Here is a 19,052-nt window from a genome sequence, read left to right as displayed (position 1 = left end):
GAGAGCCCTTCCAGGGAGACAGGCAGCTGTTCTGGGTCCTGTTGCTTCCTCTACAGGGAGTGTAGACGGAGGGCTCGAGGAGTGGGTGGGGCAGGGGTTGGAGAGACCCGAGCTCTGCTGGGTGCCGCCCTCTTTCCAGGGAAGCCGAGCTGCCCTTCCCCTCTCTGGGGGTTAGTGATTCTCACCTTGGCTACAGATTAACATACTAGCTTCTGGGTATTTGCCAAATTCCAGGTTAATAGGTCTGGGATAGTGCCCAGGCATCAGCATTTCTAAAAACTCCCCTGGTGACGTCGGGACCAGGCAGCCCCTTCCTGCTCTGGGGTCCTGTGATGCCAAGCATCTCCCAGGCCCCCTCCTGAGGGGGCTCGTGCCCCAAACCCGCTCATTCCTTCGTGTGCTGCAAACTCAAGAAAACGTGACAGAAGGGTCCTCCTTGCCAAGTGTAGCAGTTGCCTATTTCTGTTGCAAACTTAGTGGCCGAACCAACACACTTACCAGTTTACAGCTCTGGAGGTCAGCAGCCCGCCGGGGCTCTCCCCAGCAGAGCCATGCTCCCTTTCAAAGGCTCTTGGAGACCATCATTGCCTGGTCTTTTCCAGCACGTGTTTCTTGGTTGGGGTCCTTCTCCTCCACCTTCAGAGCCAGCCGTCGCTCTTTCTGAGCCTCTTCCGTAGTCACATCTCCCTCAACGGATAATAGCTGGGAAGGGTTCTCTGCTTTTAAGCACCCAAGTGATTAGACTGGGACACCTGGGCATCCAGGACAGTCTCCCCATCTCAGGGTCCTTGACTTTAATCACAGCTCCAAGCCCCTCTGGCTCTGATGGAATATCTTGGTGGGGGCTCTGCACTGGACCTAGTAAGTATAGCATCGGGTTTTGAACACGCAGCAGCCGTCAGCTCAGTCGGTCTTGGTTGTGAGGATCATTCTGTTTACATTTCTGTTTCCGTCTTAAGTTGCGTGAAAAAAGGGCCAAAATGTTTCTTATAATAGGGATTTCTGCTTCTGATATGTTGCTGGAAATGATAGGTCTCCTGATGAAGCCAGTTTTTGCTGTTTCATGGGAAACCAGTGAGTTCATTCCACACAGCCAGGAAGGTTGTTGCCTCAGTGAGTTATCACAGCCATGGATTCCAGGGAGTCAGACATGGGCAGCTTGGCAGCCATTATTCTGCCCATCGCAACCACACCCAACACCTGGTTTCTTCCCCCGACTCTGGTTGCCCCACACTGGACGGCTCAGCTGGTCCACGGGAGCCTCTGAGCATCCTTCCTGCTTTTGGGGGGCAGGAAGGGAGACTCAGCTGAATGTGACTGAGGGTGTTCAGTCCGGGCTGAGTTGGGTGGGCTAAGAAGTAAAGTAAGGAAATGCAGCCCAACTTTGAGCTAAAACACAGGGCACCTGTCAGAGAACCATGAGCAAAGAAAAGGATTTCATTTTGAAAGGAAGAACAACCAATATTTTGCTTTATTCTATAGCTTGTTTTCCAGTGTTGGTACCCTGGGGTTGATTACAAAGTTCAGAAGAACATGTACAATTCTGTTCCATTTGTACTGAAACTGGGGATGAAGACATTATATTGAAGGTCCGGAGGGCATTCAGCACCCGTGGATCCAGGCAGCAGCTAAAATGTAACCTGCTTGGCTTCACCATTCTGTTTGCTTGAGTTCACCAAATAGCTACTTGTCTGGCCATTCTTTCATCTAGCCTCTTAGTGTTCCCATTGGTCTTAAGCGCAACCACAAGCCTGTTGGCTGCTTAATTCTAAAATGAGACCACGTGTGCAAAATGAGGGCTTGGTCCTTGGCCTTTTCTTCAACGGGGCCTCAGTCCTCAGTTTGGTGGAAAACTTCAGTCATCAGGAGCTCTCTTGGCAGAGAAGCAAAATCTCTGAAGTCAATTTGGTTTCACATTTCAGAGATTAACCCAAGATTTAATATCTGTCCTCTCCCTAGTGGTCAAGCATTAGCTGTGTATTCTGAGGGAAGTCACTCAACCTCTCTGGGTCTGCATCGAATGTGGACTCTCTTACTGGAGGTGCGTGATGACTGTGGAAGGAACGCTGCGGTTGCTGAAAGGTAACCCGATCTTGGGTTCCAAGCCTCTGCCTGTGCAGAGGGGATGTGGGAGACGGAGAAGGTGGGCACCACCCGGGCTGAAGAGCTCCCCCTGGCCTGGACCAGAAGTAGGAACCCAGCCAGTGAAAGGGGAAGTTACAGAAAGGGGCAGAAGCCATGAGCCTGGCAGGGGATGTGCTGGGCCACTGGGAGGAAGGCCAGCGAGGACAAGCAGAGAGCCGAGGAGACGCAGGGAAGAAGGAGGGAGGGGCCCAGTGACCCGCCAATCCTGTGACATCACCCTCCTTTCGCCTGCCTGCCTGGGCTGGTTTCCGGTCTCCTGTACCGGAAGTATCTTAGGGACCCGCAGGCGAAACAAGCTCTGCATTTTGTGCATCAGGCCAATGTTCTGCTTCTCGTTATTTTTATTTCTTATTTATTTGCCTTCTATTTCCTGTTCATAGTATGAGGCTTCTAAATCCCAAATTCAAAAGTCTAAGTTCTGCCTCAGCTCTACGGAAAACCAGGCGAAAGAATGTTCTGGGGGAATCTTTCACGTGTACCCAGGGCAGCGCCCCCGGAGTCAGAGGCCCGAGAGGAGGAATAGGGAGCTCCAAGTCCTCCCGCCTCCGCCGGCTCCTTCCCAGCCTCGCCTCTGGAGCTTGTTCTCAGCCGGGTGGGCGTTTCTTTTAGAGCCCGTTTCCTTACTGTAACATGAGGTGGAAGCATGAGGTGTCTAGGGCTCCACTGCGCTGCGATTCTGAGAGAAGGGGGCTGATCCCCAGTGACGGGTCGTGACGTGGGTACTAGAATCCAGTGAGACCCCAAAGGACCAGGAACGGGACCAGATTCCCAGCCAGCCAAGCACTGGTGAGCCCTCTTCCAGAAACACTGACCTCAGCTCTGCGTCGACCTCTGCCCCTCCGCATTCCCTGCCCCACACCCTCCCCAGAGCAGAAATAAAAGCATTTTCAGCTTTTACTTCTGGGTGCGTGGATTTCCCCTTCGGCCTCATTTCACCCTCCGAGTGCTTTTCCCCAGCTGATTTTGTTCCCCCGACGGACGTCTAACCTCGGTGCCGCCATTGTTTCATTGCTCGTCACTCACCCACCTATTCAGAGCCCGAGGCTGGAAGGGAGAGGAAGCGCTTCCAAGTGGGTTCGCCCGGTGTTCATTGATTGGCTGTCTTCTTAGCACAGCCAGTCACTGAATTCCAGAACATGGGGCTGGCAGAGCCCTAATAAATCACCCGCTCCGCCTGACGCGGACTTCACCGACGGCAGCTCTTACATGGAGAAGCTGAGTGATTTGCCTCAGGTCACCCAGTGGCGCAAAGGCTAGAATTCAAGATGTCCTGTCACCCTTGTGCTTTCCACCCCACCCTGAGGCCGAAGACCATGATAGGCTTGTGTGAGCAGAAAGTGAAGGAAAACAGACACATTTCCCTTGAGGGCTTTAAATTAATAAGGACCCTGGGTGGAAAAAAGGATAAACAGCAAAGGTATTTTTAGAAAGTGACATTGAAAAGCGTGGAGGTAAACTCTTCCCTGTAAATGGTGATGACGTTAAGAACACAGTGGGAGAAAATGTTATTTTGAGAGGAAGGAGCCTTTATTGAATTGTTTTTCCTACCCTGCTACATTTATTCTTTAATCCGTGTTCCCATCAGCACACCAAACAGTCTGCCTGCCATTTTTCTTTTCCTTGACATATTTATCACCTTATTTTCATATTATCCTATAAACTTTGGTATACACAGCTTTTAAAGCAGCTATTTTTAATGCAAGATGACACACCAAGCTTTAAATCCCTCAATAAACTGACCAGGGACAGCTGCACTAAAACACTTATATTTCCTCCCCAGAGAAGCCTGCTATTCATTTGCTATCTTTAAAAAAGAAAAACAGGAATGAAAATGGGTTGACGTGTTGAAAAACAAGAAAACAATGGCCAAAACCACGTATTTTCCTACTTCAAGATAAAATGTCCAGAACATCTGACACTGAGAATTAACATTTGTAGCAAGTGGTTATTTTTATATATTTGACTCTGACTGTATACAAGTGCCACTTAACTCAGCGATTTTTCTTCACAGAAATAGAAGGTGGTGCTATATATGTTATTGGAATTTAATTCTAAAAATACAAATGTTATAGGTTCTTGTGAAAGCAAAACATTTTTATTCCTTTGGAGATCTCAAAACTAAATATCCTAGTGTCTTTGACATAACCACATTGGTTAAAATGCTGCTCTAAATGTTTGAAGGGTTTGGAGACCTCCTGGCTGTTGTCAGGTTTTTTTTTTTTAAACTTGTCACGAGGCACAAATAAGCTGTGACTGCGGCTTCTGAGCAAGAGGTACCAAGGCCTAAGTTAGTTTCCAAGGCCAAGGCTGAGCTACAGATCTGGGGGATGAAGGGGGAAGGTTGTGTCTGAGATCCTTTGTGGAAAGTGAGACAGTTATCCTGCCCTTCATGGTTCTTGATCAAAAGGCCACATATTATTTGAGATTTGAGCTTGTTTGCTCTTTTGATTACTTATTTCCAGTTGATATCTGTAAATCTGCTTTAAAGAGAAATCTATTGCATGTGAAACAAGATTGATTTATTATCCCCAATAAGAGAAAAGTTGAGGGTGGACATCAGTATGAGCCCTCAATTTCTATCCTATGTAGAAGAGTAGAATGAATTGGGGATAGTCAGCTAGGTGACTGCTGGGGGCCATTGCACGCCCCCCCCCCCACCTCCTGCAGTGCTCCCCATTGCCAGCTGAGCTTTCCCACCACCACTGCAGAGGCCTCAGGTTATTGGGAGAAAGGAGAAAGTTCAACCTAGAGGACCATGATTTCTGGGCATCTCACCCATAAGTGAGACCTCTGTTACAGAGTTTTTGGTCTTCCCAGCTAGTGGTAAAGAGCCCGCCTGCCAATGAAGGAGATATAAGAGAACCTGGATTCAATCTCTGGGTTGGGAAGATCCCCTGGAGGAGGGCACGGCTACCCACTTCAGTCTTCTTGCCTGGAGAATCCACTGGACAGAGGAGCCTGGCGGGCTATAGTCCATGCGGTCACAGAGCGTTGGACACGACGGAAATGACTTAGCACACACACACCTCTAGGGTAACACAGGAGCCCCTCAAACTAACACTCGAGGAGTCAGGGTTGAAAGGGAAATTGCCTGAGAGAGAAGTGAAGACCTTAGCCCAAGGCCACACAGCCTGCTATTGGCTAACCGAAAACTTGAACCCAGCTCTCTTAATCTCCAAACAAATATTCTCTCTACCAATCAGGAGTGCAAACGCCATTTACTTTCAAGTGTTGATTAACCTGTCCCTCCTTCTGGAGGCCTCAGATTTCTTCACTGGCATCTGGATTGCTTCAGTTTCTCTCATCTACATCTGTATCAGGGAAGAGAATGAATCTGCTGTGCTCTAGATGTATGGATATTTTTCTTTTCTGGCACAAAATGAAACAAGGGTCATGCCCTGGTTTCCGAATTCAGAGCCACACTTACCCGTACTGAACGACACCCATCAGAGGACCGGCGGGGCCGATGTCAAGAGTCTGGGCGACATCGGTCAGAAACTGCTTCTGGATTCGGAATCGACGTTTGCCGATGCTCGAGCTCCCATCAATTAAAAATGACAAGTCAACTTTGCAGCCTGAGAAGCGGAAAAGGACTCTGTTATTCTGCTGCTCTCTCGTTGCGCTCACCGCCCACTCCCCTCTTCCTCAGCCAGAGCTGCCTGAGACTGCAATGAAAAGAGAGTTAAAAAAAAAAAGTAGCAAGATGCAAGATATACTTATTTATTTATATTCACGGCAGATTTTCACTGGGCGCCAAGATCACAGATACTTGGGCTGGTACTTATCTCCATGGTTGTTGTAGAATTCTCTGTATTAGCCACGGTTACATACTTCAAAAGCCAGACCTCCAAGTCAAGTCTAAGAAGGCCCTCAGAATGGTTTCCTAGCTCAGACCATGTCAGCTGTTGTGTTCAGTTGCTAAGTTGTATTGCTCACTTTGCAACTCCTTTGGAGCCTGCCAGGCTCCTCTGTCCATGGGATTCTCCAGGCAAGAATACTGGAGTGGCATTATCAGAGAAATGCAAATCAAAACCACAATGAGGTACCATTACACGCCAGTCAGGATGGCTGCTATCCAAAAGTCTACAAGCAATAAATGCTGGAGAGGGTGTGGAGAAAAGGGAACCCTACTACACTGTTGGTGGGAATGCAAATTAGTACAGCCACTATGGAAAACAGTGTGGAGATTCCTTAAAAAACTGGAAATAGAACTGCCATATGATCCAGCAATCCCACTTCTGGTTATACACACTGAGGAAACCAGATCTGAAAGAGACATGCACCCCAATGTTCATCGCAGCACTGTTTATAATAGCCAGGACATGGAAGCAACCTAGATGTCCATCAGCAGATGAATGGATGAGGAAGCTGTGGTACATATACACAATGGAATATTACTCAGCCATTAAAAAGAATTCATTTGAATCAGTTCTAATGAGATGGATGAAACTGGAGCCCATTATACAGAGTGAAGTAAGCCAGAAAGATAAAGATCAATACAGTATACTAACACATATATATGGAATTTAGAAAGATGGTAATGATAACCCTATATGCAAAACAGAAAAAGAGACACAGATGTACAGAACAGATTTTTGGACTCTGTGGGAGAAGGCGAGGGTGGGATATTTAGAGAGAACAGCATCAAAACATGTATATCATCAAGGGTGAAACAGATCACCATTCCAGGTTGGATTTATGAGACAAGTGCTTGGGGCTAGTGCACTGGGAAGACCCAGAGGGATCGGGTGGGGAGGGAGGTGGGAAGGGGGATTGGGATGGGGAACACATACATGTAAATCCATGACTAATTCATGTCAATGTGTGGCAAAAACCACTACAATATTATAAAGTAATTAGCCTCCAACTAATAAAAATAAATGAAAAAAAAAAGAATACTGGAGTGGGTTGTCACTTCCTACCACTAGCACCACCTGCTAGTTTTCATATATATATATATGAAAACGTGTGGACTCAGACTGTAAAGAATCTGCCTGAAATCAGGAGACACAGGTTTTATCCCTGGGTCAGGAAGATTCCTTGGAGAAGGGAATGGCTACCCCCTCCAGTATTCCTGCCTGGAGAATCCCATGGACAGAGGAGCCTGACGGGCTACAGTCCATGGGATTTCAAAAGAGTCGGACACAACTGAGCGACTGAGCACATAGCACATATATACATTAATGAGAGCAACAAATGGACATGAGTTGATACAGTTTTAAACAGAATTGTTGAGGAATACTTAGTAAAGAGTGATACTAAGAACTGGACATGAAGGGGAAAGGTTCTGAGAAAACGCCTTGTTTTCTTGCTGTGGTGCATGGCAATCAAAACCAGAGAAGTAGGTAATGACAAGGGACCTCTCTGGGCCTGGCTGACTTCACTCCATCTGGAATCAGTGCCTGGGCTCCCTGGAGACCTTGTAAGCTTTTAGATCCTGTCTGCCAGGATGTTGGGGCCTGCCAACTCTTCTCATTCAGCTGGCTACCCAGTCCTTTGCTGCCTCCAAACTGCCTATGCCCAAGCATGATCCTTGAGATGAAGATTGGAAGAAGCAAATGAAATCAAGAAGTGAAGTTTAAAGATGCCACTAAAGTCAAGAATGTTCCCTTGGTATCTCTAATTTTTTTTGAAGAGATCTCTAGTCTTTCCCATTCTGTTGTTTTCCTCTATTTCTTTGCATTGACAACCAAGGAAGCTTTCTTATCTCTCCTTGCTATTCTTTGGAACTCTGCATTCAAATGGGTCTATCTTTCCTTTTCTCCTTTGCCTTTCACTTCTCTTTTTTTCTCAGCTATTTGTAAGGTCTCCTCAGAAACCATTTTGCCTTTTTGCATTTCTTTTTCTTGGGGATGGTCTTGATCACTGCCTCCTGTACAATGTCATGAACCTCCATCCACAGTTCTTCAGGCACTCTATCTATTAGATCTAATCCCTTGAATCTGTTTGTCACTTCCACTGTATAATTGTAAGGTATTTGATTTGGTCATACCTGAATGGTTTAGTGGTTTTCCCTATTTTCTTTAAGTCTGAATTTGGCAATAAGGAGTTTATGATCTGAGGCACAGTCAGCTCCTGGTCTTGTTTTTGCTGACTGTATAGAGCTTCTCCATCTTTGGCTGCAAAGAATATAATCAACCTGATTTCAGTATTGACCATCTGGTGATGTCCATGTGTAGAGTCTTCTCTTGTGTTGTTGGAAGAGGGTGTTTGCTATGACCGTATGACTTATAACATATGACTTACAGCAGAAGCAGAAGATATTAAGAAGAGGTGGCAACAACACACAGAAGAACTATACAAAAAAGATCCTCATGACCCAGATAACCATGATGGTGTGATCACTCACCTAGAGCCAGACATCCTGGAATGAGAAGTCAAGTGGACCTTAGGAAGCATCGCTACGAACAAAGATAGTTGAGGTGATGGAATTCCAGTTGAGCTATTTCAAATCCTAAAGGATGATGCTGTGAAAGTGCTGCACTCAATATGCCAGAAAATTTGGAAAACTCAGCAGTGGCCACAGGACTGGAAAAGGTCCGTTTTCATTCCAATCCCAAAGAAAGGCAATGCAAAAGAATGTTCAAACTACTGCACAATTGCACTAATTTCACATGCCAGTAAAGTAATGCTCAAAATACTCCAAGCAAGTCTTCAACAGTATGTGAACCAAGAACTTCCAGATGTTCAAGCTGGATTTAGAAAAGGCAGAGGAACCAGAGATCAAATTGCCAACGTCCACTGGATCATTGAAAAAGCGAGAGTTCCAGAAAAACATCTACTGCTGTTTTATTGACTATGCCAAAGTCTTTGACTGTGTGAATCACAATAAACTATGGAAAATTCTTAAAGAGATGGGAATACCAGACTACCTTACCTGCCTCCTGAGAAATCTGTATACATGTCAAGAAGCAACAGTTAGAACTGGACATGGAACAACAGATTGGTTCCAAATCTGGAAAGGAGTACGTCAAAACTGTATATTGTCACCCTGCTTATTTATATGCAGAGTACATCATGCGAAATGCTGGGCTGGATGAAGCACAAGCTGGAATCAAGATTACCAGGAGAAATATCAACAACCTCAGATATGCAGATGACACCACCATTATGGCAGAAAGCGAAGAAGAACTAAAGAGCCTCTTGATGAAAGTGAAAGAGGAGAATGAAAAAGTTGGCTTAAAGCTCAACATTCAGAAAACAAAGATCATGGCATCCAGGCCCTTTACTTCATGGCAAATAGATGGCGGAACAGTGGAAACAGTGAGAGACTTTATTTTCTTGGGCTCCAAAATCACTGCAGATGGTGACTGCAGCCATGAAATTAAAAGTCACTCCTTGGAAGAAAAGATATGACCAACCTAGGCAGCATATTAAAAAGCAGAGACATTACTTTGCCAACAAAGGTCCGTCTAGTTAAAGCTATGCTTTTTCCAGCAGTCATGTATGGATGTGAGAGTTGGACTACAAAGAAAGCTGAGCACCAAAGAATTGATGCTTTTGAACTGTGGTGTTGGAGAAGACTCTTGAGAGTCCCTTGGACTGCAAGGAAATCCGACCAGTCCATCCTAAAGGAGATCAGTCCTGGGTGTTCATTGGAAGGACTGATGCTGAAGCTGAAGTTCTAATGCTTTGACCACCTGAAGTGAAGAACTGACTCATTGGAAAAGACCCTGATGCTGGGAAAGATTGAAGGCAGGAGGCAAAGGGGAAGACAGAGGATGAGATGGTTGGATGGCATCACTGACTCGATGGAGAGTAGTTTAAGTAAGCTCCGGGAGTTGGTGATGGACAGGGAAGCCTGGCATGCTGCAGTCCATGGGGTCGCAACGAGTCGGCCACAACTTAGCGACTGAACTGAACTGTCTGAAATTCAAGAATCAAGCAAAAGAACAGCGGAACTACTCTATGGCTTGGCGTGTTTCCCAAACAGGGCTATTCCTGCTCTTTCCTAGGTCCAGGCTTGTGATGTGAATTGCCGCCAGCAGGTGGCAGTGGTGCTCTTTGGGGCTTGCCGCCGACCGGCACCAACAGAATGCGGGGTGGAAATGCGGACGCCCGGGCTCCACCTGGACATGTAGAATCAGATCCCAGTTTAGCAAGATCCCCAGGTTACTGATGTGCACATTAAAAAGTTTGAGAAGCACTCCTGAAGAGAAGTTTTTCTTTCAGATGTCAGCAGCGTAGTTCAATATGCCTTTTAAAATGAAAATCCTTTTTTTTTTTTTTTTTTTAAATTTAGAGAAAAGAAAAACTTAATTAGAGTAAGGGCCAAACAAGAGTACATGGATTTTGTAGCATCTATTTTGGTTCTTCCTAGACCATTTTTTTCTCCTTATTTCTTACATCTTGAGCTATGTTCAGGATTGATAAATTGATTTCACAGGTTTTAAGAAGTGAAATGTTTATCTATTTACCCCGTTCTCTTCACTCAGCATAATGGCTGAAATGGGTTAACTTTACTCCTCTTTTCCAATAATTTTTTAAAATTCATTTTTATTGGAGTACAGTTGCTTTACAATGTTGTGTTAGTTTCTGCTAACAGCAAAGTGAATCAGCAATATATTTGCATATATCCCCTCTTTTTGGATTTCCTTCCCATTTAGGTCACCACAAAGCAGTGAATTCCCTGCACTATACAGCAGGTGCTCATTAGTTATCAACTTAATACATAGTATCAATAATCTGTATATGTCAATTCCAATATGTCTGTGTCTCTATTTCTGCTTTGCAAATAAGATGATCTATACCATTTTTCTAGATTGCATATATATGCATTAATATATTTGTTTTTCTGACTTCACTCTGTATGACTGTCTTTGTGTCCATCCACGTCTCTGCAAATGGCACAGTTTCATTCCTTTTTAATGGCTGAGTGATATTCCATTGCATATATGTACTATATCTTCTGTATCCATTCCTTTGTTGATGGAGATTTAGGTTGCTTCTGTGTCCTGGCTGTTGTAAATAGCACTGCAATGGGCACTGGGGTGCATGTATCTGTTTCAATTATGGTTTTCTCTAGATATATGCCCAGGAGTAGGATTGCTTGGTCATATGTTAGTCCTATGTTTAGTTTTTAAAGGCACCTCCATACTGTTTTCCATAGTGGCTGTATCAATTTACATTCCCAGCAGTGCAGGAGGGTTCCCTTTTTTCTACACCCTCTCCAGCATTTATTGATTGTAGATTTTTTTATGATGGTCATTCTGATGAGTATAAGATGATACCTCATTGTAGTTTGATTTGTATCCCAGAATGTTTGAATGACAATGGCTCATGCTCGGGGCATGTGCTCACTGAGACCTTAGTGGCTTTCTCACATTAAGATGAAAACATGCTGATGTGAAGATGACAGTGTCAATACAAAGGGACAGAACTGGGTTATGAAGTGTTCAGCATGAGCGATTTATTATGCTCACTGAGGATGGAAGAGGAGGAAGGAAAGGTAAGACAGAGTGTCTGCAGGAATCAATATACCAATTTTCTTAATTGCTTTGGTTTTCTTCAACTTGGTGCTATTTTATAGATGAATGCTTTGTGTTGACCAATATATTAGGCCAGTGTTTTTTAACCCTGGATAAATATCTGAGTTCCTTATGCAGCTTCAACAAATAAAGATGACTGAGAATCACTCTAGGTGGTGCTTCTCAAGGGTTAATGTGCAAAGGAATTGCTTGATTCAGTAGGTCTGGGGTGGACCCTGAGAGTGTGCATTTCTAACAAGCTCCCAGGTGATGCCTGATGCTGCTGGTCCTCAGACCACACTCTGAGTGGCAAAATCAAGGGAGACAGGTTCAGTAGGTATGAGGCAAGAATTGGTATCTTTCATTTTTGAAGATGTCTGCAGGTGATTCTCACATATAGCTGAGTTGAGACTCGCAGCCCATTGGTGACTGACTTGTCACGGCATTCTGGGGGAATTTGCAGATGCTTGCAACACACAGCTGCCTCCTGGTTTCCCTCTTTGTCTCTGCTTTCTTTCTTGTATCCTTGGGTGGTTTCTCTTCCACCCAGTCAGTATCAAAGATCTTCAGGTTTAAGTCCCCTGTTTCTTCTTACTGTAACCTGTCTCCCTGGGTCACACTTTCAGTTCTCAAAACCTTGGTTTTGCCCTCATCATCTTCCAACTCTAAATTTTCAGCTGGACTGTTGTTTCTGTATGTCAGGGTAGCCAACTCTCTGCTAGACTGAATGTCTTATAGAAGATGATAGATAGAAATGCTTTCCTGCCCCAACCTGTTCCAACTCCAGTGGTCCTCATGGTGGCTCCAGTTGCCATGAGCTCCAGCTCATCTTTAATTGCTCCCTGTCTTCGCCTCCACCCCTCTAGCTTCTTATTTCTCTGTCTCTTGGATTTGCCCATTTCTCTCCATTTATGCTTCCCACCCGAGCTTGGTACCATCATCTCTGCAGACCTCCATCCTCACTGGCAAGCCGGTCTCCTTTCATCCACTCTTGTCTCCCCATTCCACCCACCCTGTTGCCATAGTGACATTTTAAACATCTGATCCTCTCCCCCTCTTGCACACAGATAGTTTAAATCCTTCAGAAGCTTCCCTTTTCCTTTAGAACAAAGTGACAGAAGAGAGATAAATAGATCCAGGGTAGGAGAGAGGCGGGTGTGGGTGGGACTGAGTGGGCAGAGGGGAGAGAGAGCAGATCAGATGTCAAAGCCACTAGGGGTTTCTAGTTGTCAATTAACTTACTTGGATCTCCCTGGGATGCTGGCTCCAAAGACTGTGTGCTTAATTCTTCTTTTGGAACAAATCCTGGAAAGAGCAGTAAAACTTTTGGTGACTTACAAGAACAGGAAGCATCTGGCCTCACCCCAGGGATGGGGACAAAATGGATATTCACACTCAGTTCCAGGGGCTGGGCTTACTGCTAACTGTGCTCTTCTCCATACCACCCCCATCTGAGGAGATAAGAAGGAATGAATATTTACGGACAGTGCAATAGAGACACAGCACTCCTCTGGGTGCTTAGGGGCATTTGAAGTCAGGTGAGTTCAGATCTGTCCCCTACAGCCCCTTAGCTTAATCTATCTGAGCTTTAGCCTCCTTATCTGAAAGCATGAAGCACTTTGCCAGTGTAAATTATCCCTCCAAACAATTCTGAAAATCTTGAGGTCGGGGTTGAGTCTCACCCATCGCATAAACCTTCCCTGTGGCCCTCAGTCAATATTCAGTGACTGAGTTGATGAACAAAGATGAGTGAGACCAAGGACAGGGTTGGGTGTAGACCGGAGAAGAGAGGAGATACTGGCAGCTCCAACAAACAAGAGGGTCTACGCTGCAGCCTGTCCCCTCCTGCAGTCTGAGAACAGATGCACATAGAAAAGGACTTAGTGCTTTGAGAGGGTGTGTGTGTTTGTGAGCGGAATTTCGGCTTCAGGGTTTTCTTTAGAGCTGTTTACCGGGGAGCCACAGTCGCAAATATATAAGGAAGTAAAGACAATAGTCTTTTAAGGCTTAGAAAGGCCAATGAGTTTCTGGGCAGAGTGTAAGTGCAGCACCGGAAGTGAGTCTCCTGTTTCTGGGATGCTGGGGAACGCCCGCCAAGAGTCCCCCACCTCCATGGAGGAAGGTGCTCAGGACTCCACTCTTGGCTGGGGTGAGCTTTCTGCTGGCTTTGTTAGTTTTTCCAATTTGCAAAGCACATGATTTCATCTTCCCATTAAAGGTCAGCTTGCTCATCCCACTTCCTCAAATCATTTTAAAAATTCACTAATGGCATTTCTCAGCCAGGAGTCCTGGGAGGGGAAGAAATACACGTCCAGAGGCCCGAGTCCTCTCCTCCATACCCCCCTGCCCCCAAACCAGCAAAATCTCCCCTTGCACCAAGAGTCGGAAGACTGTTTGCTGTTGGAGCTTTAAACACTGAATGTAGCAAATAGGGAACAACATTCATTCATGTGAAGAAAAAACCTGAATCCCATTTGCAAAGAAGGAAGAAGAAATAGAAGGAAGTTAAGTGAGGGTCTAACCCATCTTGGGGGCTGGGAACTCACTGCCTCCTGTCTTCACATTTCCTCCCCTCTCTGTGAATCCAGTCTTATCCCTGACCCAGTCCTCCCCGTGGGGGTTTCAGGGGGCCCTTTGCCTGGCCACCAGACATCTAACGTTGGTGGTGACACCAGAGGAGTCTTCTGTCGCAGAGCTTGACCCCTCTGCCGTCTGCTATAATCCTGAGAATCTCGATCTAGTCATGGCCAGAAGGATGGGCTGTATATTATTACCTGCATCGAGAAGGACCGGTTCAGGTTTCCACAAGGCAGGTTCCCCTGCTTTTCAGAATTAAAGAAAAAAACAAACTCATTAGTTAGATGGAACCAGCAGAAGCCCTCAAGTGAACTGCTAGGCTGATGACATTTTCTAATTATGGCAGAAAGCTCAGTAAAGAAACCCAAGACCAGACTTTGGGATGAAGCAACCTGAAATCTGTGTGATTTTCTTATTTAAAGTTCTTAAAGTCAGAGGCAAAAATATCTTTACTCTTTTCTTCCTTTCACTATGCGCCAATAACCATGGAATAATAGCAGTCCTGAAACTCAAGGGGAACTAAAAGCTCATGCAAATTCAAAGAAACCCCCATTGTTGTTCAGTCGCTCAGTCGTATCCAACTCTTTGTGACCCCGTGGACTACAGCACCCCAGGCTTCCCTGTCCTTCACCATCCCCTGGAGCTTGCTCAAACTCATGTCCATTGAGTCAATGAAGCCATCCAGCCATCTCATCCTTTGCCATCCCCTTCTCCTCCTGCCGGCGATCTTTTCCAGCATCAGGATCTTTTTCCAATAGGTAGGCTCTTCGCATCAGGTGACCAAAGTATTGGAGCTTCAGCATCAGCCCCTCCAATGAATATTCAGGACTGATTTCCTTTAGGATGGACTGGTTGGATCTCCTTGCAGTCCAAGGGACTCTCAGGAGTCTTCTCCAACACCATAGTTCAAAAGCATCAATTCTTCGGCTCTCAGCCTTCTTTATGGTCCAACTCTCACATCCATACATGACCACTAGAAAAACCAAATCTTTGACTGTATGGACTTTTGTTGGCAAAGTAATGTCTCTGCTTCTTAATACGCAGTCTAGTTTTGTTATAGCTTTTCTTCCAAGGAGCAAGCATCTTTTAATTTCATGGCTACGGTCACCATCTGCAATGATTTTGGAGCCCAAGAAAATAAAGTCTCTCACTGTTTCCATTGTTTCCCCATCTATTTGCCATGAAGTGATGGGACTGGATGCCATAATCTTTGTTTTTGGAATATTGAGTTTTAAGCCACCTTTCTCGCTCTCTTCTTTCACCTTCATTAATAGGCTCTTTATTTCCTCTTTGCTTTCTGCCAAAAGGGTGGTGTCATCTGCATATCTGAGGTTGTTGATATTTCTTCTGGCAATCTTGATTCCAGCTTGTGCTTCATCCAGCCCAGCATTTCTCATGATGTACTCTGCCTATAAGTTAAATAAGCTGGGTGACAATATAAAGCTTTGATGTACTCCTTTCCCAATTTTGAACCAGTCTATTGTTCCAATGCAACCCACTAACCTGCTTCAATAATATCTCTACCAAGTGAGTGGCTGGCAGGTGCTTTAATACCTCCAGAGACAGTAAACTCATTACTTCAGCAACAACAAAAATAGAGCATTTCTTCTTGGACTGTTGAGACTTTGAGAAAACTTTTCCTTATGCCAGTCTGAAACCTTTATCCACCATCCATCCATCTGTCCTTCATCACACTTAATCACGTGTGTGTACTCAGTCGTGTCCATTCTTTGTGACCCTATGGACTATAGACTGCCAGGATCCTCTGTCCATGGAATTTTCCAGGCAAGAATGCTGGAGTGGGTTGCCATTTCCTCCTGCATGGATCTTCCTGAGCCAGGGATCAAACTCGCATCTCCTGCATTGCAGGCAGTTTCTTTACTGCTGAGCCATCAGGGAAGCCCATCACCCTTAATATGCACCCAAAACATGCCCATTATCATTCCGGGCACATTTGCCTCACCCATCTATTTGTATTTCTTTCCTTGGGACCACACAGAACAAATCTGGCTCCTTCAGGGAGTAGACAGTCCCCTCATTTCCTGAGGCTCTGCTTCTCCCCACGTGCCTGAAGCAGAATGGATCAAAGCAGCAAATGCCCTTCACTGCACACCAGTGCCTGAGTGGCAGGGGTGGTCAGGAAGTGAACATTCTTATCCAATAGTCCCTGATATTTTGGGGGGAGTGTATCTGGAAGGGACTTACGGGCAGCAAAACATGTTAGGAAGCCTCATAAGGACACCCACATGGCTATTCTCCTCCTTCCCACCCCCTGCCCCCACCTTCAGCTCACAAGGCTGAGAGCGTAACCAACGGTTTCATTTCTTAAAGGCCATCAGCTTTCCAGCACACTTCAATTAGCACACTCAGATGAAGTGATATTCTCCTTTACATGATTCAGTGATGCCAGGCTATTGTGAAAGGCAAGTCTGTGCTCTTGTAGATTCTGGGTTCATGATGAAAAGTGAGTTTAATTTGACTCAGCCATTAACCAGGTGTAAGACCTTGTGCAAGTCACATACCCTCCATGAACTGCAATTTCTTTTTGAGTGATATTAGCACTTTGGGTGGGATGATCTCCAAGTTCACAATATTTATGATCTATAGGTTTAAGTATTCAGGTTCTTTAGCCTCATTACTCTATCGCCACCTACCGGCAAAACTATGCACTTTGCCCTTTTCCTTAAAAAAAACAAAAAGAAAAAACGTGCTGGTGACACTCAGTTATTGTCTAAGGCTTTCAGCACCCTTGGGTGTGAGGGAAGATTAGAATGTCGGGTGCTCTATTACTTTAGTAGGAGATGAACAATTTTCTGACATGAAGTAATGAAGCGATGGGACTGGATGCTATGATCTTAGTTTTTTGAATGTTGACTTTTAAGTCAGCTTTTTCACTCTCCTCTTTCACCTGACATGAAGGATTTCCAAGTCTCTTACTCTGTCCTGGAGGCCTGTCCTCTATCTGTGTCACTTTAATTTGTTTGGGAAAAGTTTGAACCAAATCACTTTCACCCAAAAGCTGAAGGCTGAAAAAATATTTTTGGACCACTCAGACTTGGTGCTTTGAGCTTGGTGGTGATGAGAAGTAGATTTGTGAGAACGTTTGTGTTCTGGTGTCGAGGTCAAGGGCTCAGTGTGGGGCAAACAGAAGACTATCCCGAGTCTACCAAAAACTAGCGGGGGGCCTGAGGGGCTTGCCCACCTTCCCCGACCCTCAGCTTTCTCCTGTGTAAACCTGAGGGCACAAGGACTTGTTCTGCCCCGCCTCACATGAAGATTGCTGTTGTTCAGTTGCTAGGTCGTGTCCGACTGTTTGCGACCCCATGAACTATAGCCCACCAGGCTCCTCTGTTCATGAGATTTCCCAGGCAAGAACACTGGAGTGGGTTGCCATTTCCTCCTCCGGGGATCTTCCCAACCCAGGGATCGAACCCCGGTCTTCTGCTTGACGGTTGGATTCTCCGCCACTGAGCCACGTGGGGAAGACTTCATATGAAGGCAAATATATACAAAATCACTCTGAAAAGGGTAAAAGGCACTTGTAAAGAAACAGCTAAATATTTTTGTGACAGTCCTGGCTCCGTCATCTTATAGATACAGTCAGTGTCTATGGGAGGTGTTGGTCTTGAACACGCCCTGACCAAGCCCCATGTGAGCATTCCATCAGAATAACCCTGCGGGTCAGGGACAGCCATGAGCCCACTTTACAGGTGAGAAAACTGACACACGGGGACTGGCGGAGCAGAGTGTTAAACCCAGGCCGGTAGGCTCTACCTGTGAGATCCACTACCTCTTTATGACGGGAGGCATCATTGCTGCTTCCGAATCTCCAAGTTCTGGGGGTGGGGGGTGCACCACAGAGGAGCCAGGCCTGGAATGTCCCATGAAGAACGAGGGCCCAGAACATCCCTGGTTTAAAATCCACGTGACCTTTGCACTGGTTACGGCTCCTACTGGTCCCTGGACATCTGGAGTTCACCAGCCTGGGAGCCAATGGCAGTCATGACGATGGCCCTTGGGGCTCTCAGGTTTTAGGGGGCAGGCCCACAGGTGGCCCCTCAGCCCCCGACTTCTCCCCAGGGGCTTCCACTGCAGTTTTTAGCAGGAGGCGTCAGTCTGAGGGGCAGCAGCCTCTGGAGTCAGGGGACTCCGCACACCTCCCTCCCAGGGCCTGGCCTCGTGCCCGCAGCTTCACATTTGAGGGTGACTGGAGAAGGCTGGGGACAGTCAGAGGTCCTGGGCATGGGCATCAGGCCAGCAAGACATCCGCAGCCCTGCGTTTACAGATGGGTTCCCCTTCAAAGCTCTGCATGGGACATTTGTTTGGGAGCTGGCAACCTCTTCTCAGGGAAACGACATCAACTCTGCGGTTAGGTTTCCAGGCCAGTGAAGCTTATCAGAGCTCAGGGTACCGTGAAGCTACCTCGGATGGCTCCAAGGAAAAGTCCCTGAGTTCTAGCCCCGACCTTCCTGAGCGCTCCACCCCTCCCTCCACTGGGGGCACAGCAGGAGCAGCCAGGCCAGCCAGAGTGGACTCAGAGGGTCCTGGTCGGGGGAAAGGGTATGCCTGTGGGGGTGGGGGGAGGCGGTGATGTCACTGATGAGCCTGGAGGTGGGGAGTATGGGACCTGCCAAGGCAGGCGTTCCAGCCCCGGAATATTAGAATCTGAAAACATTTGAGTCATCTTTTAGTTCTAACACATGGCACAGTATCTCAGTACATTTTTTTTTTTTTTTAATTAACAGTTCCCCTGCCATGGAGGTGGTGGCTTAAACTGGGGACATGTCAAGTTATATTTGTGGGCAGAGGCATAGTGAGAGGAGAAAGCAGGACTCACTCAGGTCCTAAGTTCAGAATCCTGT

General features: G+C 46.1%; 1 protein-coding gene across 3 annotated transcripts in view; it reads right to left on the bottom strand.

The window, feature by feature from the left end:
* The window catches only part of VIT (vitrin), a 119,061-nt gene that overhangs the window by 19,789 nt on the left and 80,220 nt on the right, over positions 1–19,052 (bottom strand). For 2 of the 3 annotated variants that reach the window (XM_070476818.1, XM_070476827.1), the window contains 3 exons: positions 14,387–14,434; positions 12,855–12,917; positions 5,573–5,720 (listed from right to left, as the gene is read on the bottom strand). In XM_070476818.1, the coding sequence (XP_070332919.1) occupies positions 5,573–5,720; positions 12,855–12,917; positions 14,387–14,434 (259 nt within the window). The remainder of the gene's footprint in view (positions 1–5,572; positions 5,721–12,854; positions 12,918–14,386; positions 14,435–19,052) is intronic. The other variant, XM_070476824.1, reaches the window with a different exon arrangement.

The sequence above is a fragment of the Odocoileus virginianus genome, chromosome 2 (assembly GCF_023699985.2).
Source record: "Odocoileus virginianus isolate 20LAN1187 ecotype Illinois chromosome 2, Ovbor_1.2, whole genome shotgun sequence".
Classification (NCBI taxonomy): Eukaryota; Metazoa; Chordata; class Mammalia; order Artiodactyla; family Cervidae; genus Odocoileus; species Odocoileus virginianus.
Note: the sequence above shows the minus strand (reverse complement) of the source record. Positions and strands in the feature narration are given on the sequence as shown.